General features: G+C 40.4%; 1 protein-coding gene and 1 long non-coding RNA gene across 10 annotated transcripts in view; one reads left to right on the top strand and one right to left on the bottom strand.

Annotated features, from left to right (window-relative positions):
- The window catches only part of prdm16 (PR domain containing 16), a 190,527-nt gene that overhangs the window by 19,600 nt on the left and 151,373 nt on the right, over window positions 1–19,554 (bottom strand). For 7 of the 8 annotated variants that reach the window (XM_066690763.1, XM_066690765.1, XM_066690766.1 and 4 more), the window contains exons 4-5: window positions 7,097–7,234; window positions 579–681 (exon numbers count right to left, since the gene is read on the bottom strand). In XM_066690763.1, the coding sequence (XP_066546860.1) occupies window positions 579–681; window positions 7,097–7,234 (241 nt within the window). Of the gene's footprint in view, window positions 1–578; window positions 682–2,385; window positions 2,695–7,096; window positions 7,235–19,554 lie in introns of those variants that run through there. The other variant, XM_066690769.1, reaches the window with a different exon arrangement.
- Window positions 9,432–19,508, top strand: LOC136713632 (uncharacterized). 2 transcript variants are annotated; one of them, XR_010804965.1, is made up of 3 exons: window positions 9,432–9,726; window positions 14,766–14,932; window positions 17,131–19,508. It is a non-coding gene; the product is annotated as an uncharacterized LOC136713632 (long non-coding RNA). The 2 variants fall into 2 exon arrangements; XR_010804964.1 differs by lacking the exon at window positions 9,432–9,726 and adding an exon at window positions 13,222–13,387.

The raw sequence follows: 19,554 nt of genomic DNA, 5'->3' as shown, positions 1-19,554 counted from the left end.
TTAAAAATCCAGGTTATTTTCTTAGTCAATTCAGATATGTATTGTTTTTATAGGATAAATTGTTACTTGGAAAAAATGAAAGTTTTATGTATTAAGTTATTTAGTCGGGAAACTAATGTATTAAATAAATAAACACATATTTGTAAAATTTCAAATCATGCGATATCTATAAAAAGGTCGACAACAGTTGCAGAGACGAGCTTTATATATCATATTAATATATTATAGTTTGTATTATTGATATTATTTAATTAATTTAGATTTGTATATCAGGAGTATATACATTTCGTATAACTATGTCTTAAAAAAGGTCTTCTTGTGTGCTAATCCAGTGCGCTAATTAGTGTAAATGACACTGTAATTAAGTGGCCTTAAATCAAAGAAAATTGTGCCTAATTACCCCAGTCTGTCGTTATTTATGTACACAACACACAGTCCAGGGTTTGGAGAGGTGGCGCAGGGGTCAGCCCAGAAAGGCTGTGTCCGCGGCGCGCAATAACGCACTGGCCATCAGCTGGAGAGATCAGAGCCGGAGAAGTTTGTTTAAAATACGGGCTAATGATGTTCATTCATCTTACCTTCCAGGTTTGGTGCCATGGATCCCTCGGGAAAAGCGCCGTCCTTCATATAAACCAGGAGCTCCTCCCCCACTTCAATATCCTTAATAGCTTTATAATAAATCTGGAAAAAACACAGTAGCAACGTTTTAATGTTACCATAAAGGTCTCTCTCCTGTTCTGCGTATATTGTATATCTGCGTATGCAGCTGATCAATCAAATTGCACAATTATTAAAGTATTTTCAGATGCAACAACACGAAGACACAGATACAATACCGCAAATGATACATAAATAAAGGACAGCTCAATTTCATTATAATTCATGTTCGTATAGCCTACGTTATGTATAGGCCTATGCTTTGTGCACATAGATATGTTGCATTTTGAGTTTGTGAAATGGATACATATATTTAATAAATAAAGAATAAAGAAGTAATGTTGAACCAATTTAAATAGTGTGTTTGACTATTAAGGAGTGCAACTCAAATTGTGTCCACAAATATGATCTTAAAACGTTTTTTATGTATTGCAATTTGCTAGAAAATATTCAACAAGCAACAGTAAACCAGACAATTTGCGCTCCGGTCTACGGTTTGTTTATGTATCGAGTCAGGTTAATTATATATAAACGAATATCTTATGTTAAATGAAGGTATGCGTTATATTACTTTAAGGTAAAGTGGATACAAAAATAATTGCCATGTAATCTAGTTGTGATATGTAATGTATGTAATATTATAACATACATAATATTATATAATTAATAGTAATATTATATAATAAATAAATAAATAAAACGGACTTTGCCGTTTTCTCCTTTTCATATAAGCAAAATTATTAAGCAGGTTGAAAAGCAATATTATTAATGAGAGCAAAGCCTGAGGAAGCTATGCGTTTTCATTTTGAACAGGAAAATTAAACATGTTTTGTATTTATTTAAGATGTAAAAAGATAATTCACAATTTGATTTGACACTTCAGATATGCAACATTATTTTCCCGCGAACCCTGTAAAAAACAACTAACATTTACAATTGTTTAAATGCCCCGTGATGCGACAATGCGCTAAACTGGATTGTCTGCTGCAGAAAATATCTACCGTTAAAAAAATGTAATACGCTGTTTCAAATAAAATACTCTGACATTGTAAAGCGAAAATAATTCCATCAAAACTTAAGTTACATTAATTGTTCAGCTGTAATTATCCGTGCAATACAGACGTGGACATATTTTGCACAAAAACAACGTTTCAAAAGGTCAAACATAATAACAGTAACAATCATCAACCACGCGTTTAAAGAAGAAGAAAATGGATTTGAGTGAGATGTCAGGAGTTTATGCATGTTTGCAATATTCTTCTTCATCTTTCATTTCAAAGGAACACAAATACAGCAGGTACTTTTTGAGGTGAGATTACGCGCATTAGCTTTATGGATTCAATTGGTGTTACAGATGATTGGAAAACAATCTTGACTGATGCAGGCTTTAAAAAGCCAACTCCGCCGCCATGCCTGACTTCATCAGCGCACAATTACCCCAGCGCCGCCAGTGAGCACAGGGGGGCGCTCCTCGCACACGTACAGACGCGCACTTGTCCACACATGGGACTATACAATAAAACACAAAACTCACATCTGAGAGAATTAAGACACCAACACTTTGCACTTCCTATAGCATGTGAATGCACACATCTGCAAATGTCCATGAAACCAGCACTCCAGATACAAGATTAAGTTAGTAATATTATAATCATCATCCTATTCATCATAAAGCACCACAAACAACCTGCACTCGCTCGTTTTTGTCCTGCACTGATTTATTCTGACCTTGTTTCTTTCCGTCAGCTGGGAAAGTTGGGAAAGTTGGGCGCTTGAGCGCAGCGCTTCCAGTGTCCGGAGCAGCTCTGTCCCGGCGGAGTTCACCACACAGCCCATGTTCGCGTCGCCGAGGCCGGCCTCCAGTCTAGTCGGCGCGGCGCGGCCGATGAGCGGCTCCTCTCTCATTAGCGCTCCCCTCTTGCCCCTCGCAGCCCGCGGAGTTAAGCGCCGGCCACTCCTCCCTCTTATCTCAACCGGGAGGACTGACTGATCTGCACCAGAGACCCCTCCCCGCATCGCCTATCCGCTCTGACCAGCAGATTCATCTCTTATTGACGTGAGAGTAGATCTTGCGTGATCAAATAGAGGTTTTTTCAGGGAAACATGCGCGATCAAATGTGTCCCCCCTCCCCAAAATAACTACACTGCGGGCTTTACACCAGAAACACCAAACCTTGCTTTGCACGGTGCGCTGCAGTTGATATTGTGAATTATAGCTGTACACCTGTTTTCATTTTGGTTTTTTGCCCTCCCCAGTCTGTGGTGGTTTTTCACAGTAACAGTCAACACGTTTTCTTATTATTATTATTGATTTAAACAATTGCGTAATAGCGCTTGTGCCCTTTCAAAATGATTGCTTACAGTTTAAGTTTCATTCAGTGGGCTTTTGCTAACATATTGTTTCCAGTTTAAGGTTTGCATATATTCTTACACAGGTGGTGCTCTCGTATTAAAACAGTTTATTTAATGCACAGATATTGACATAGATATTTAGTAAAATGCTCCATTCAAAGTATAAACAGATCATGAAATTTAAGGAAATATTTCTCCAAACACATATTGTACAGTTTCCTCTAGTTAATGTGCTGAAATTGCAATAGGGCAAAAAACATACCATTGATACAATTAATTTATCATTAGGAAATATCTACAGACATCTATATTTTCAATGTATTGTACAGATGTTATTTTTATTATTATTAATAATAAATGGTTGTAGATGTTGAGGGAACTCTTCTGAATAATACAAACAAGTGTGTTTTCCACCAGTTCAATGTTTATAAAATTGAACCTGTAATTTTATTATATTTGTATCTGTAATTGTATACTGTATATTGCACATTTTTCATGCTCTTTTATTTTGTAAGTCTCCCTGGATAAGGGCATCTGCTAAGAAATGTTATTAACTGAAGAAGTCCAGTCTAGTTACAAAAAAGACAAATCTGTCCCTTCTTTGCTGCACAGACTAATATAGTTTTATTACATTCCCTTTAAAAATATATAAATAATCAAACGTTTACAGGTTTAGCGTTATTTTTCCAATTTGAACTGGAGACAATTACATCTGTGATCATTCCCATTGACCAGATAGCCAAGTGATATTTGACTTTTGTTCAAAAAAATGCCTCAAAAGAGGAAAATCAAAACAAACCCTTGTCAGGTACTTGCACTACATTCAGACATTAGCCCTCCGGAAATAATGTAATTAAAATGAACCATTATGTTGTAGATTAAAATGCTTTACATTTTTAAGTAACAGAGTAAAACTAAAAATACAAAAGGAAAATGCTAAAACTGAGGAGGCTTAATACTCTGGATATTGGTGTATTATAGGTGTTTCAGTGAAAAAAACAAAGCTTGGTGCCTTTTTATTTGAGCTCAGTCAGCTCTTTCACAGAGTGTCTCAAGGTAGAAAGCTTTATAGCTCAGCATTATCACACTGACATTAAGGGGGGAGGAATGAAACATAAGCAAAAAGCTCCATCTTTTAGATTTCAGTTTATGCCTTATTCAGAGAGGACATTCATTAGGTTAGGACAATTAATCTACCACTCACAACTTCTATCAATCATTCCCGTCACGATAACAGAAGAGCGTTTTAATAGGCGGCTCAAGATTTTTGGGGGGAATCTCGTCCTTGCCGTCCATCTCAAAGTTTTGAGTGAATTCAAAGAGAAAACACAACCTCCTCCGAGTTAAGTGCTTTCAAGTGTCCGAGGCAGATGCATCATCCATCACTGCCAAAACACAACATAATCCCCCACTGTCCTTCACACACAACATCGAGGGCCCAGGGATCGCGTTTCCACACACAGCTCCTATTTATCCCCGAATGTGTGTTCAAAAGGAGGGAAGATCAAACGAGATCTCAGCTGTCCACTGGTGGCACAGCACACTGACACACTGAGGACCAGAGCGCTGGGAGTCGGACATCTCTGGACAGCAAAGATTAAGCTCCCTGTATAAGTGTATCACTATATAATTATTATTATTTTTAATGGCCTGTATTCTTTCTTCTATAAACTCCAATTGTGCAGGTAAAATCAAGCCTTCTGAGAATCTTGGTGCCTTTGGGTTCTGGTGTAAGACGCTCATTTCTTTTAGCAAATTAAAACTCTCCATCTCTCCAACACACAAGAAAGAAGTACCCTGCCCCCCCCATGCCTTCACACATGCTGCCTGCTGCGTTGTGCTCAAGTTCACAACAAAAGTGGTAAGTTAGTTAGACACTTCACTGTTAATTTTATCTATAAGCCACAAGCTGTTTCACTCGTTTAAAGAGTGCAGTGTTTCACGTGTTTGCGAATTAATATAAATAAAAAACGAATTACGGACATTCACATGCGAACTGATTCTGACACGCTACGCACAAACACGGGCAGCTCTGGCAAAGGAAGAGCGCAGGCGAATGGAGGCACTGTCCATGTTTCATCCCGGGTTCCTGCAGGACGTGCTCGGCACTTCTCTTGTTATGACAAACTGCTTAAGTGCATCTTGAGAAATTAAGGCTGTGGGGTTCAGAGGTCAATGGGGTTTGTGAATGGAGGGTCTATGGAGCAGAGCGAGTGAGAGAGCGCCGGCCTATCTGTGTTGTTTAAGGCCTTGCGGTTTCATCCTCAGGACTGTTCAGACTGTTTATAAGAGCTGCACATCTCCACAGCGCTGTTGTGAGTGAAACCAGTCCAACAGCAATATTTCCCACACTCTCGTTTCAGATACTTTTTTGCCACAGTAGTCGTTCTGATATTGTGTGGGGAAATCGAATCGCCACATTTCATTGCATTGTTTTCATGCAAGTAATTGAATATGCCACAATTATAATTTTAAGAAACTTTGCTTTATCTTTTCTTTTTAATACTTCTGCTGTTTTCAAACTGTAAACTGTAATTGTTCAATTATATCTTACGTAAAATCTCGGGTGCTTTAGGTTAAGTTAAAGTCAAATCATACACGACAAATTTAACTTTTCAATAAAAGTAAAATAATGTATCGATCAGTTCCACAATACAAATCTAATGCAGAGGGTGACTGGCTGTTGAATTTTAAAGTTGCACGTCTCCCCTGCTCCCAAACTACACTCTCCCACAAACTCATGCATAAGCAACGTACACTATTGCAGATGGCAAAGTACAAAATTCAATAAATTATGTATTTAATGTATTGTGTTCAGATTTTAAATAAAAAATAAGGTTTGGCTTTCAGGCTTCTGTACAAACAAAAAAATAACAAGTAGCCATTAAAGGTTGTGCACTACACATAAAGGGCTTTTCTACTTCAGTAAATAAATACGTTTAATAAAAGTGAATTTACAAGCACTTTGGGACATCATATATTCAGTGAAGATATTTTTTACCAGCTGAAAGTTTGCTTTATCCTGATTTCAGACCTTGCTGTAATCTTGTGTGACTCTGCAGCAGAAACCCTTAAAAAGAATGACTTATTGAGATGTGAAGTTGATCGCAGTCTGTTGATCTTTGAGATTTCACCAGCCCATGTTTTTCCCTTTCTGTGCGTGTTTGGCTAATGTATTAAGGGCTTACTTCAGAAATCCAGACTTACAACCAGCAGAAACAATCCGAGATACAATGGACAGACGAGCACAAAGAGCGTGGTGGGCCATCCCTTTGAAATCATCTACACAAAGACACAGAGAGCCACAGTTCGAGTCAAGCACTCCACTGGCTAGATAATGGAGCTCTTAACTGGGCCAGTGTCTTCTTACTTGCTTTGGTTTTAATATTTTGTAGGCCCTCGATAGGAAGACAACTTTTCAAAATATGTCAGTACAAAACCAAACTGAATAATCATTACAAACTCTGGGCGGACAGAGCTGTTCTACAGACTCTTCAGAGTGTAAGAGTGTAATAGTCACATACAGGCGTCTAGAACACAATAAATGCGGAATTACTTATGAATAACAAACGACGTTCTCTCCGAGTGATAACCGAAACAATACACATTCTTGGGACTCTCCCGTGAGGGCAATCTCTTCATGTCTATCCCTGTATCTCAGGGTACTAATCGATGATTGAGTCTAGCTTCCCAAAAGTGCTTTTATTTAATAGTCAGCAAACAGGACTTCCACAAAGGAGTCAAATAACTACAAGATAAGTGAAGGCCATTCTTTAATTTGTTTCTTTTATGAATCACTTCCTCTGCAGAGTACAGTAGGCAGCAGCTAGCAGAGGTACAATAGGACCATTCTGCTTTGCACCAATGGGGTGTGTGAACTGTTTGATTAAGTAGCCCTTTAGAGGAGAGCACTGTACACAGACTGTGACTCGAACACACACAGCTGAGCCCTGCTCTGTTGGGAGGAGACACCTTCTCAGCGTCGATGTGTGGTCCCCCCTTCTACCTTCCACTCGTCTTGTTAGATATTCAAACACTCCACGCCTAGCTCTGCATCAGAATCATGAAATGAAAGACTGCTCCTCACCTGGTCCTCGCTGAGGTGGCAAACTGTCAGGTTCTGTTCCTCGTAGGAAGGCGCGACCCGGACATATTTGAGCCAACTCCCGCTGCCGCCCAAGGTGGCATCCACGCAGAACTTCACATTGCCCAGATCGTCCACAATCTGCCGGGAGACACACAAAAACGAACACATGAGAGGCAGTCTAACAGGCTAAGTGACACACAAGACTTTGTCCAGAATTGTTTTGCTTCCCATTTGTTGGTGGTTTGGAGAGGTTGCAGTAAAAGATGTAGCTAGAATAAGCATCTCCTAACAAGGCTGTACAAATATATTGTTACTGTCTTTTTATTTGTTTTTACTAACGTTTTCTTTTGGCGAAACAGTGCATGTCAGATGTGCATTGTGGGTAATGTGTAAGAGCTGATGAAGGCAATGCTGGGACCTCTGCCCACATAAGAGCGTGTCGGCACAGAGGGGTAACAGGGGTAACTTTGTTAGATTACAAGAGATCTCAGCGTTGTCACTCCTCAGGAGCAGCTAGGAAGCTGGAAGAAGGTCCGACATGCAACTCCATTCACTTTTCATTCACAAAGTCTCTCTGCCTCTTTCTTTTTTTCCCCGGCACATATTTTATCGCTCTTTGTCACACTAAATGAACAACAGGTTGGAGGAAAGGGGACTTTGATTACAGAGTGCTGACAGATGAAGAGGAGGATGATTAAAACTTCTTCCCCCTGGACGGGAGTCGCTCTGTGGCCGAGGAGCGCACAACAAAGAGCTGGGCGGCCTGCTTATTAGATGCACCATGTGCTGTTAAATGCCCATTTTACAGCAGGAATGACTCGAGACGTCATCTTTAATTTCTATATTTGGATTTCCACACATTCTGCAATATAATGAATCTATATTATGTTGTGAGATATGTAGGGTTTGGGTACACATAATTTTATTAATACATTATATATACACACACACACACACACACACACACAGAAGTTACAGTAAGTGTTGTTTCTGTTTACATGTTATTTTTGCTCTAAAATTGGGACTAAAAATTGGACTATATTTTTAAAAACAAAACTCTAATTGTATTAAATTCCATGTCAGAAAAAAAAAACGTATGCATCTTTGCTATTACATAAAAATGACAATAAGATTCTTGCTAATAATAATAAGAGTATATATTTACAAATATGCCAGTTCCTTACAAATGCCTCTGTCTATGATATCTATTTTACTATTACTAGGTTACTATTTAATACTCCATTTCAAGCAAAGAATATGAGTCTTTTCCAAACTCTTCTCTTAGCTGTGGCACAGAGTTCAAATGCGATGCATGGAAGGAGTTACTCCAACGGTAATTAAAGTTGAAAATGTCCAGTCTCGGCTCTATGGACCTAATTTCTCATACTGCAGTGGCTGATATCAAGTGGAGATCCTCAGAAGGCAGGACAATGGAGATTCATGGGCACAGATTTTTCTAATTAAATGTAATGACAGGGAGTCGGCAATATCTAAAACTCTGGGTCTTTCTTCCCCATTATTACGTGTCAGGATTGGAAAGCTATAATGTTTTTTTTTTTTTTACAATCAGAGGTAATAAAAAAAAGGACTTAAAACTCACAGTAGACTGAATAACTGTAGATTTACAAAGTGTTTTTCTTTTATCATCCCACGGAGGAAGAGGAATATATTTCAAAGGAACTGCAAGTAAACAGTATAAAACCCCTGTCCTAAGGTGATTCAATCAACTAGAACAATCACAGTTTTCTTTAGGTTGAATCAGTGTTTCAAACTCTGAAAACATAACATAACATAACTGATTGATGAGTATAATTTATTTATTGAACTAAACAAATGGCCAAATAACATTGCTTCAAATTAAGGTGTTAATTTTGACTACAACTGTATCAAGAACATGCTTTATCCAATTAAACAATTAGTTCACTAAGACACTGTCATTACATTAAAAAACACAATCCACAAAATATTAAAAAGTGTCCATGCCTTATTTCTAGATTTATCAATTATTCTGAACACCAGACAAAACTTGTATCTACTGCAGTCAGATCAGCAATATCATCACACTGTGTTGCAATGGCAATGTGCATTACTCAACTTATTGTATGCATCTGCTTGGCTTCTTGATACTTGTACATCTCTTCAATATTAGCATTCCCTTTAGCATAATAAGTGTAAATACTTCAAACGCTTCTGACTACAACACTGTTCTTGAGATATTCATGGCCAGTGCTGCTTTACTTTTGTGGTTTATTTATATTTATTTATCTGCAGCTGAAACCAAGGACCTATTCACACATCTCTGTTGATAATACAGTCAAACCCACAGAATTACAAAAGCAAAACAAGTACAGTAAGCATTTATCTTGAAAGTAATTTGCAGGTGTTGAAGAATCCACTCACCCTTGTCTTGCTATGCTGTTATGCTATTTTTTCACTGACCATAATGGTAATTTGTGTTCATGCTAAAGAGAAAGAAGCCTTGAGGAGGAAAACCTGCCGCCAGTGTCACTGTGAGTCGGAGCCACCCCTCGGCACAGACCCTGATGTCTATAAGGGGTCTAGGGAGCAGAAAAACTCAAGTTTCCAGGAATCCCACAGAGGACTTAGGGGAAAGAAGGGAACACCCTACAGTAAGAGAACATTTTCATTATGATTTTTGTTATGGGTATGATTTATTTATTTGGCAAACGCCTTCATCCAAGGTGAATGAGGAGGTTTACAAGAGTAAGCTGTAGCCAACAGCACTCGAACAGAAAGGTTTCCAGCAAGAATACGGCACCATTCAAGCACTGGCATTGATGAAGCTCAGGTCTCTGAGAACTAAAGGATTTCGTTGTTAATCTGTCCATACAGCACTGACGGATATTCCCGGTCAGTAATAACTATATGCAAGAAATTATTATAAACAAATACATTAATTAATAAATAAACATGATCAGATTGCATCATCTCTAGGTTTATTATATGCATGAAGTAGAAACAAAAAACGGTGCTGGAATATTAAAATATTTAGAAATTCCATTTTGGAACAGAATAAAATACAGATAGATCACCGAGGAAAATCTAAGACATCCAAACACACATTTTAATTGGGTCTATATTCACATTTTCTGTTCGTAAAATTCAAATTCCACAAGTAACCATTCGTATTATGAAGAAATCCTACTTACATTTTCCATAATTTATTCGTTATGTATATATAAATGGTAACCAAAATCAGAAGCAGATTCTTTCTTTCTTTGCAAACTTGCTAATTTTTCTCACTTTTGTCATCGTTGCACCCACACCCTGTCATGTGTCGCCCCTCTATACGCGCGGGGGCTGCGTGTAATGGCTCAGCCACACTAGCTTTAATGCTGCGTACCCAACAGCTCTGTTTAGGAGTTGTGGGTAAACTGTAGATGAGGTGAGATGACACATAGCAAGCACAAAAAGGTCAGTGAAATGTGTTTTTTTTAATGTTTTTTCTATTTTGTATAATGCACAGTAACAAAATCATGTAGCACCTCACCAGATTTAACTAACCCCAACTGCAGAAAAATAACTTAACACTGTGGCAGCCCTCTGAAGTTTCGGCTCACGTTTCCGTTGTTTGTTTTTATAAACTTTCACAAATTGCTGTTAAAATAATCCACGTCTTTAAGAGCCAAATATTTGACTTTGGTCTTCAACTGTAAACTGAAAAACACCCAACTACACACACACCAACTTTCTTATTCTCGATGTGTCAATAGGAAGACAATTGATTAGCTTACAATAAATGATAAACAAATTAAATTCAATGTTTCTCTGTCACGAAGCTTGCAAGTGTACAACCTGAGCTTCAATTTCTAATATGAAAACAGCTGGAAAAAGAAATAAACTAGACGTGGAATAAATTCACCTTCTTTCAGGAAGCAAGGGAAGAGATACAACAGCGAACGGCTGTGCTTGTTCACTGCCCATTCACACAGAACATACAGGTACTGAGCGCAGACCTGTTAGCAGATGAGAAACAGTTTAGTTTGCGCTGAAAGGTGATGACTTCTGACTCGCCTCAATCACACAGCCGCACCTTCAGAGTTCGCTGAAGGCCTGTTTCCAGCCTAATTAGCTGCAGGCTGTGCTGGGTCTGCTAACACTCTATTTCCAGGCGTAGCAGTGATTTATAGCAGCTTAAATTAAGTGCAACAGAAAAAAACCCTGCTGTTTTGTTTATTTATTTGCTTTTTACTCTTCTTACGTCAGAGAAACACCTTTGTGGAAAACCAGTTGCACCTGTGAGCAATCATAAAAACTCTGCCATTCGGAGAGCAACGCAAGCTATGCGAGCACAACCCCTGCCACTCTCGTTCCCTCTCTCTCTCTCTGACGAAAACAAACTAGTGCTGTTTTAGGGTTAAAAAAAACTCACAGATGTGTTCTGGCATTTCTGAAATTGAGAATTGAGAGAGGTTATTAAAATAACCAGCTGAACAGAACTGGAGGATGCTGGGCTTGTATATTAGTTGTGTTGCCAGCCCACGACAAAGTGTACAGAACACTCACAAGAGGCAAGCAGCTATTTAGACTAAGGGTGTGTCTGCATTTAAAAGTAATTTATAAAGATTAATTTGGTTAGGCTTCATTAGCAGTCTACAGGTGAAGACATGACAGAGGTATAAAAGGGCTTGGCCAAAATGAGTAACTACCTTTGCTATAAAGACAGACATTGCAGTTATTCATTCTTCTAAGCTGTTCTGTGATAGATAAATGGAAAATATGACTTAGTACAAGAAAAGTGAAATAAAAAATGACAATCTTTAAAAACAGCATACACTTCATCTTAATTCATGCATAGAGGAGAAAATGTTCAGATTTAATTGTTGATTCTCTCCCAATTATACTTTTTCGTTTGGCTGTGTTTTGCTTTGAAAATGGGTCACGCGGGGGGGTGTGAACAACGGTTCTTGCACGTAGGCGGCGAGAGTGATATCGCGGGCGAGTGGGCATGCCGTTCAGACAGCGGGCCTTGTCTGAGGCGGCCGGCACTGGCAACTGTCAAGGCTGTGGCGGCGTAAACAGAGACCCCTGCTTCCACGCACAACACGGGCCCTCTGGCAGGCCCACTCTGCTGCCTGAGGCGGCTCCGTGAGATCTGTCAGGGAAGCTGTGACCTTCCCTCGCGGCGCTCACTGCAGAGAACACTGCTTAGCCTTTTCTATTCACTTCCACTGGGGTAAGAGCACGCATGAGGTGGGGCCATCTTGTGTTTACCTTAATGTGCAATTATTAGCCCGTACGGATTTTCCCTGGGCCGTTGCTTGATTAGAAGCAGGTCACACAACACGTCTAGCCAGGAGGCCATCCCCTTCAAAGCCTTGAATAATATACTTGTATCCGTGGACAGGAGGTTACAACCTTTACCTACAGAAGCTGATTCAATCGCGCACACTTTCACTCCACGATGTGTTTTGCTTCACGCCAGACAGCGTTTTCCCCTCGCTCGAGCCGGAGTGGCAGGAGATGGAAAAAAAAAAAAGGTAGAACGTCAGGAAGCGTGATAAAAAACGGGTCTGAATGAGACATATTTTATTCCCCTGAAGACAGACACTTTTCCTCCCACAGTGATAGCTGGGCTATGCACAGTCATTTCTGAACTAAACTAGTTCACAGACCACTTTCTGCCATTTCTGTGAAAGTGAGACGGTACCGAAATGAGCGCAGGATTCAATCCACATCAGTCTTTCAGGGATCTTAATTCGCTAAATGCTTCAACATATTGCTATCGTGTTCCAAACCACTTACTGTCTTTGTGTTTTGAAGGTTTATCATCCATTCCCCCTCAGCACTCAGTACAGTCATTTTCTGTGTGCTGAGACTTGATGCTGTCAAGTACTGGGTTTATAATGGGCCACTGGCATGTGGGTTAAAATACTGCTCTACATTATAGGTAAAAACAAAAGCACTTTGTCATGTTCTTATCTTGCGTTTAATCTGCAGGTTAAATCATGGTTGAAAAAGGTGCCTGGTGGTTTCCATGTGCAGCAGGCTGTGTGGGTGCCAGTGCACCCAGCAACACCTCACTGGTTCCTGTAAACCTAGGACTGAAGTGGTTATAAAAATCAAACCACAATGCGGAAACTTCACTTCAGATTTCACAGAGGTTAGGGAGAGGTAGGGGGTCAGGAGGTTGCACAAAGACACAACCATAAGTGTAACCTTACACCTTGAAAGTGGGGGCAGCGTTTTTCAGTTTCACCAGTTGTTAAGGTGTAACTCGCCTCGGTGAGCACAGGAAGCGAGCAGCGGTGAATGTTGCTGCGATGAAATGTGAGTATATCTCTGTTTTAAAGGTAAATACAGCAGCCATTTTACCTGCTGAGAAATAGTTCTGTTCAGATGCATTAGAAGATATTTGTGCTCGGGGGCTGGGTATTGTTTTGAACCGCGTGAGGTTCGTGAACTTGGCATCTTCAAAAATATAGGATGTCAAAACGTTTCCTTGTAAAGAGGCTCACGAACAAAAACAGGAAGGGTTCACAAACACTTATATAGAGAGAAGCCGAATACAATAGGTGCCTAGCAGCTAATGTAACAGGCTCTATCTCGTTTGTGTATTCGTATCCTGGGGAAGTGCAGAAAAAAACGCCTGTCAACGGATTCCTGGGTTTGCATTAAAGAGCAGCGTCAGATGATAACGTGTTTGTTTACTCCTGCTTTTCTGTGGGATTCGCTCTCACCACAACAAACACAAGTCTCCTGTCTGAGCAGCAAGTTGGATGGTTTAGTCTGCGTATCTTTGTGGATACTTACTCAGTAACACTTTGGCAGAAGTTGAATTATGGCTTTCTTTCTTGTGTAAAACAGGGCTACTTCGAAAGTGGAACACATTAATCTGATTCTAAACACCAGCAGCTGAAGCACTGAGAGAAAAATATAAAAAGAAAAGAAAACCAACACAAATCTATTCAGCTTTTGAGTTCTCTCCTCAGACCCGGAAATATGTAAACAACAAAACAAAAACAGACCCCAAAAATGTGTGCAATGAATCAAATATGCCGTTTCTCAATGCAGATTACAGGTTACGACATGTATGACACGTTTGGCAGTTAGTACCCGTGCATTAAAGTACTTCAGTGTGCGTGTCCATGTTCTGCCTGAGACAAAGAGCAGTGAGCAGCACTTGGCCGCAGCTAGAGGGCAGCCCTGCTTGAGAACTCCCTGTCTGCGCTGTCTGCGGAGAGAGCTGGGGAGATGTCAGCCTGCTGTCAAAATGCTTTGGAAATCAAAAAAAGCCCCGACACACTCCAATGACCCAAACCCAGAGCCCAAACCGTGATGCACACAGAAACATTTCGTACTTTAAAACTGCACTATGTCTTTATATGCTGGGCTGCATTGTAATTTACAGTATATAAATACTTTCACAAGACAGGCTATTCTATCCAGAGGCATTAGGGCGCCTTTTGATGCCACTGGCCATGAAACAGTAACTAAGGTCTGTCAAAAAGTTATTATATTTAAAAAACGCTACACATACAGCGGTGTACAAATAAATTAAACAAAGCAGCTTTTTGGTACGTTTATAATCCTTAACAGTTGGGCAGCTTAAGTCAAGAAAGGATCTTGTGAGAGGGTCAGTTTGTCAGTGGGTGTTTGCCTGCATGGGTCATCATGTAATTAGTTTTTCTGTGTGTTTTTTTTGCAGGGGGGGTGTTGGGACGTGGTGTAATGTGCAATCTCATCCAGCGCCTTGTTCCTGTCACCACACCATGCTACTGAAACTCATTACTGGGGCAGATGGACCAGAGCAGGGCCCAAACCTGGGCTGCCGCCTATACAACACAAAGTGGGATTAAAGACTGTGTTGTCAAGGTAAAAAATAAAAACACCGCCCTTAAACGATTCGCCCAGGCTCTCGACTCGCGCCCACTCCGCCGTGCCTTTCAGAAGCCCACTGCGAGCTGCTGCCTGGTTACAGCGCCGTCGCACACATGCAGCCATTCATTATCCTTTATCTACTGCAGAAGTAACCTATACCTCTGACACAGGATTTCCTGCTCACTTCATTACAGCGGCAGCAGTCATTGCTCCACATCAAACCCTCACACTTTAACTCCTTCAAGGTGCCCGCGTGCCGCTGCTGCCTCCCCGCGCTGGAGACACAACCGAGCAACCAACACGCAAAACGCGCAAAGCTTAGAGTGAGAACGAACAGAGACCTGTGGGTGAAAGAGTGATGGCACAGAAGGGCATGGAATAGATCCCAATAGATCATTTCCCCACGGCAAGTGTGGACAGTTGACATGGACAGTGGACAGGCCAAGGACAGACTGCACAGAGAAAGAATAATAAGAGTGGGCGACTCTGTAGAGTTCAATGAGTGATCGGTGCCAAAATCACGTCTGGAGTCGAGTTCCTCCTCATTAGGACACCCGTTTCTCTCACAGGGTCTCTCTCTCCGCCACCTCTCTCCTGGTCTGGGGCTCTGTTTCCGGCCGGCAGAGCGCTCAAGACTGTCCAATAAAGAGCATGATGCATAGCAGATACTGACTCCCGGCCTCCGGGTTGATGGATGGGGGCCTGCTGAGACAGTCCAGCCCCTGCCTATCGCAGGAGAGAGAGACAAGGGGGGTGGGGTTCTCCAATAATGCCTATTTCCAGGCAATTCCGCCTGACAGCTTTTGTCTGTTACAAAGATTACTGGGAGAGAAAGAAAAAAAAAAAAAGCCCCATTAATCATATTTTATTAACTTCAGCGGTCTCTGTTGGAGTGTGGACGATGTGGGGAATGAGGCCCAAAGAGGAGAAGCTCGGCCTCTCCAATAATTCTTGCACCCCACTAGTAGTATCAATAAAGCCAAGGCTACCGGTTGAATCTGGGCCTTCTGCTTCATGGAGTAGCTTTGCAATCAACACATTGTTTAACCGTCTCTTCCTGATGGGTTTGGAAGTCCACATATTCCAGTTTTCCCATGATTTAAACATGGCAGAGGAAACTCTTTATAAATGTCCAGAGAGGATTGTAGTAAAATTCAGACAGCACAATAAATGACACAACAAATGTAAATAAAAAGCGAGTCAGTGGGTTCAGACTCAACTGTTTACCAGATGGGGACAATTTCTTCACGACTTTGGGAAGCTGTTGGCTTTTGCTCTGACTGTGGCAGCGCCGTCAGTAACTCTGCCTGTTCACTCGTTCAGAGGGCGACGTTTCAACTGTTATCTCACGTGCGTAAAAACACAATCACGCCAAAACCAGCTCGTGCTTACTGTAACATCATGCTGGGTAAAAAACATAACACATACAAAACACACATGCTTTGCACACCCACAGTGCCAGTGAAAACTGAAAAACACAAGTGTGAAAAATTTAGAGCTTTCTCCACTTTTGTATTTGTGTTTGAAACTAGTTTATTTAAATACAAACCAATTATATTTAAATATATACACTACAAATGGTAGTTACTATAACAATAAATGTTTTTAGAAAAATGTATTATCTACCCTTATTTTTTTCCCATTTTAATGATCTATTATAACTATTATTTTATTCTTTCTAGTAAGCATTAAGGTCTAAAAAGAGTCTCTACACTATGACATCTTCAGGGCAACATGCTGCAGGTTTATGAGGTGTTTTACTGGGGTAGGAAGGTGGACAGTGTCTAAAATGGTGGAAATTTCTGTAATGAAGTATTTCTAACCGAATACAAATATTAATATATTCCATGATGGCCATCGTGACTAAATGTATTTATGTAGCGACATATATAAGCAGCCCTGTAAGCATGCCAGCACAGGGATTTACTGCCTGTTTCCTCTCTCTTAGTGATTATAACGAAAGAATATGACACAGGTGTGCTATTACAGACATTATTGTACGATTAGGCTTGTTTTGAAAAAATACATATGAATGCCAAACCTTTGAGGAGTAATAAAAGTTTATTGAGGAAAAAGCCTATATCCCACCTAGATGTTTTTTCGTATGTGAGTGTGTGTCAGTGTGTTAAATTGTGGGTTGTTTTCCTCCATAGCCATTCATAATTTTAGCTTTTCCTCCTTTTCTATCACAGGATCTGAATAATTAAAAAGCAGCCAGGTCTGGATCTCATAAAACCCCACATCTGGACTGTGTGGTGTTTGACGCGGACGTCTGAAAATGCGTCACTGCTGTTTTTGTGAAAGGGACTCTGCTGTCCATATTGTCACTGACTTGTGCCCAGGCCCGAGAGAGAGGGGAGAGAAAGTGTGCCCACACAAACACACGCGCTCAAAACCACACGCACTTACCCAACAATCCAACACACACACCCTCGCTTAATCCACGTCTAAAGAACAGTCGCATAAAACTCCACATACAGGCAGTGCAGCACAGAAGTTGCTTTGTAGTTGTTTGTGTTTTCGTTTAGCATTTCATTCAGATATTTGATATACAATCTGCTACGGACACAAAAATAAAGGTCAGTGACCGTCTGTGTTTTTGTTATATTGTAAACCTTAAAACTATAAACATCCTACATTTTCATGGAGCTCTGTGTGAAATTAGGATAGCAGGTACAAAGACACGGAAATGGCAGTTTTGATTTTGTGAATCACCAGACAATGGCCTGGCCGTAAAAGATAAGAATAATGACATAAAAAAAAAAAATACGAGCCGTTACAGAAACAAACTTACGGAGGCAAAGTGAGGGAAGAACAACATAATACGAGTCCAAGGACACCGAGTCTCTAAAGATGTATTTGTTTTCCAACACAAAAGGCATCAAAAAGCCCAAAACACAACATGCCCAGGAAGAAAAAAACAAAATCTGCAGAAAAGTCTCCTGTCCGTCGGAGTCTCCTCAGTGCTGTGCAGACGGCTGGCACATATTTGCTGAAATGTTTGACACCATTGGGCCCCCATTAGTGAGGCAGACAGATCCAATCTGCAGAATAGCAGCCTATTATGAGGGGGATTAAATGGAAATACAAGCTTGTTGGGGACAGAGGCTGAGAGATGAAGGTAGAGGGGCCATACATTTCGTTTAACCCTTTAGGCCCCGCTTTAACTTTAACTTGACAGCAGCAACCAACCTTGAATCTGCGGGGACAGTCCCACGTCTGTGCCCTCGTTCAGTACAGCCCTGTGTCTTTCCTTTGTCTCGTCCAGTGTACCCAATCGATGTGTGAAACAATCAGATGCAATCTTTTCTTTGTCTTAAAGTGTCTCAAAGGGCTTTACAATGAGACAATGACAGTGCTCCTATATAGGCTGAGCATAATCTTTGTACCCAGATTGTGAATATTTACCATCCATCTAGGTAGTGCATCAACTGCAAAGTACATGATTGTCCTAAGAAGTACATATTTCACGTTTCAAGGTAAAAATCCAGGTCACATTCACTGCACATAGACAAGACGTGTTGTACAAGACTGACTGAAACCAGCACGGGAACCACTTTCCTTCAATCGCGCAACTGACACCCACACCCGGCCCCCATCCCCCGCCAGCTCCCTGAAGTCACAGGATTTCTGTGGGTCAAACATCCACCAGTTTGTAGTCTGAACAGATTTAGTGGGAAAATTCCTTGTGCTGCTTTAGAAAAACTTATTTTTCAGACTGCGCCTCAATAATGAAACAATCAAGTGTGATTTATAGCTGGTCGTTAATGTGACTGAGGCATGGGCTGTTGTGTTATGTGTTTCTGGTTTACTAGCAGTCTTTGGAAGTAGGGTTTATTGCTGCACTTTATGATATGTATTTAAGGCAATTAGGGAGGAGATATATTGACTCATTAGACCAAAGCAGGTGCAGTGTAAACCTATATATATATATTTAAATATATATACAGGGGAGCCCCAAAACACCTTGAAACAGCAGACTACATATTTTCCTGTAAAGTCATGAAGCAGCAGTGACGGTTTGATCTGACTGCTGGGAAGGAATGTCCCTTGAAGAAAACATGCTGTGTGAAGACCCAAGTATACTGCAACGTCTGACACTTTGCCGCGTCGTTAACTTGTCCCGTTTGATCCCAACTTGTTGTCAACCTCTGCGATCGCTGGAGATCACTTTTGTGATTTGAAACAATCTTGATATCTTCCTATTACCCATGATGCTTGAGTTTTTAATCGCTGTAGTATCATACAAACATGCGAACCCTTACGTTGTCTTTTTGTAGACAACATTCAAAGGAAAGATCCTCCAAACCTACAAGTTCTGAACTCATTCAATTGCTAAACAATTGGGGAAATTAAGTTTTCTAGAAAAATGTGAAACAAAACAAGCTTTCTTTTCGTTGTAAGATCCCAACACAAGGTACAACTTGTCAATAACAACCTAAATAAAACAGGTTATCTTTAACCCCTACAGGTTGCTCAAAACATTCTCTTTTTCATTATTTGATTGTTCTCTTTGAAAGCAACAGGAAGCAAAATTAAAAAAAACATGTGAAATACACACTTAAACTTACCAAGGCGAGTGCAAGTGTCCTTCTTGGGAAAGTGTTAAACTGTGC

The sequence above is a fragment of the Amia ocellicauda genome, chromosome 18 (genome assembly GCF_036373705.1).
Source record: "Amia ocellicauda isolate fAmiCal2 chromosome 18, fAmiCal2.hap1, whole genome shotgun sequence".
Taxonomy (NCBI): domain Eukaryota; kingdom Metazoa; phylum Chordata; class Actinopteri; order Amiiformes; family Amiidae; genus Amia; species Amia ocellicauda.
The sequence above is the reverse complement of the archived record's forward strand: the minus strand, read 5'-3'. Positions and strand labels throughout refer to the sequence as shown.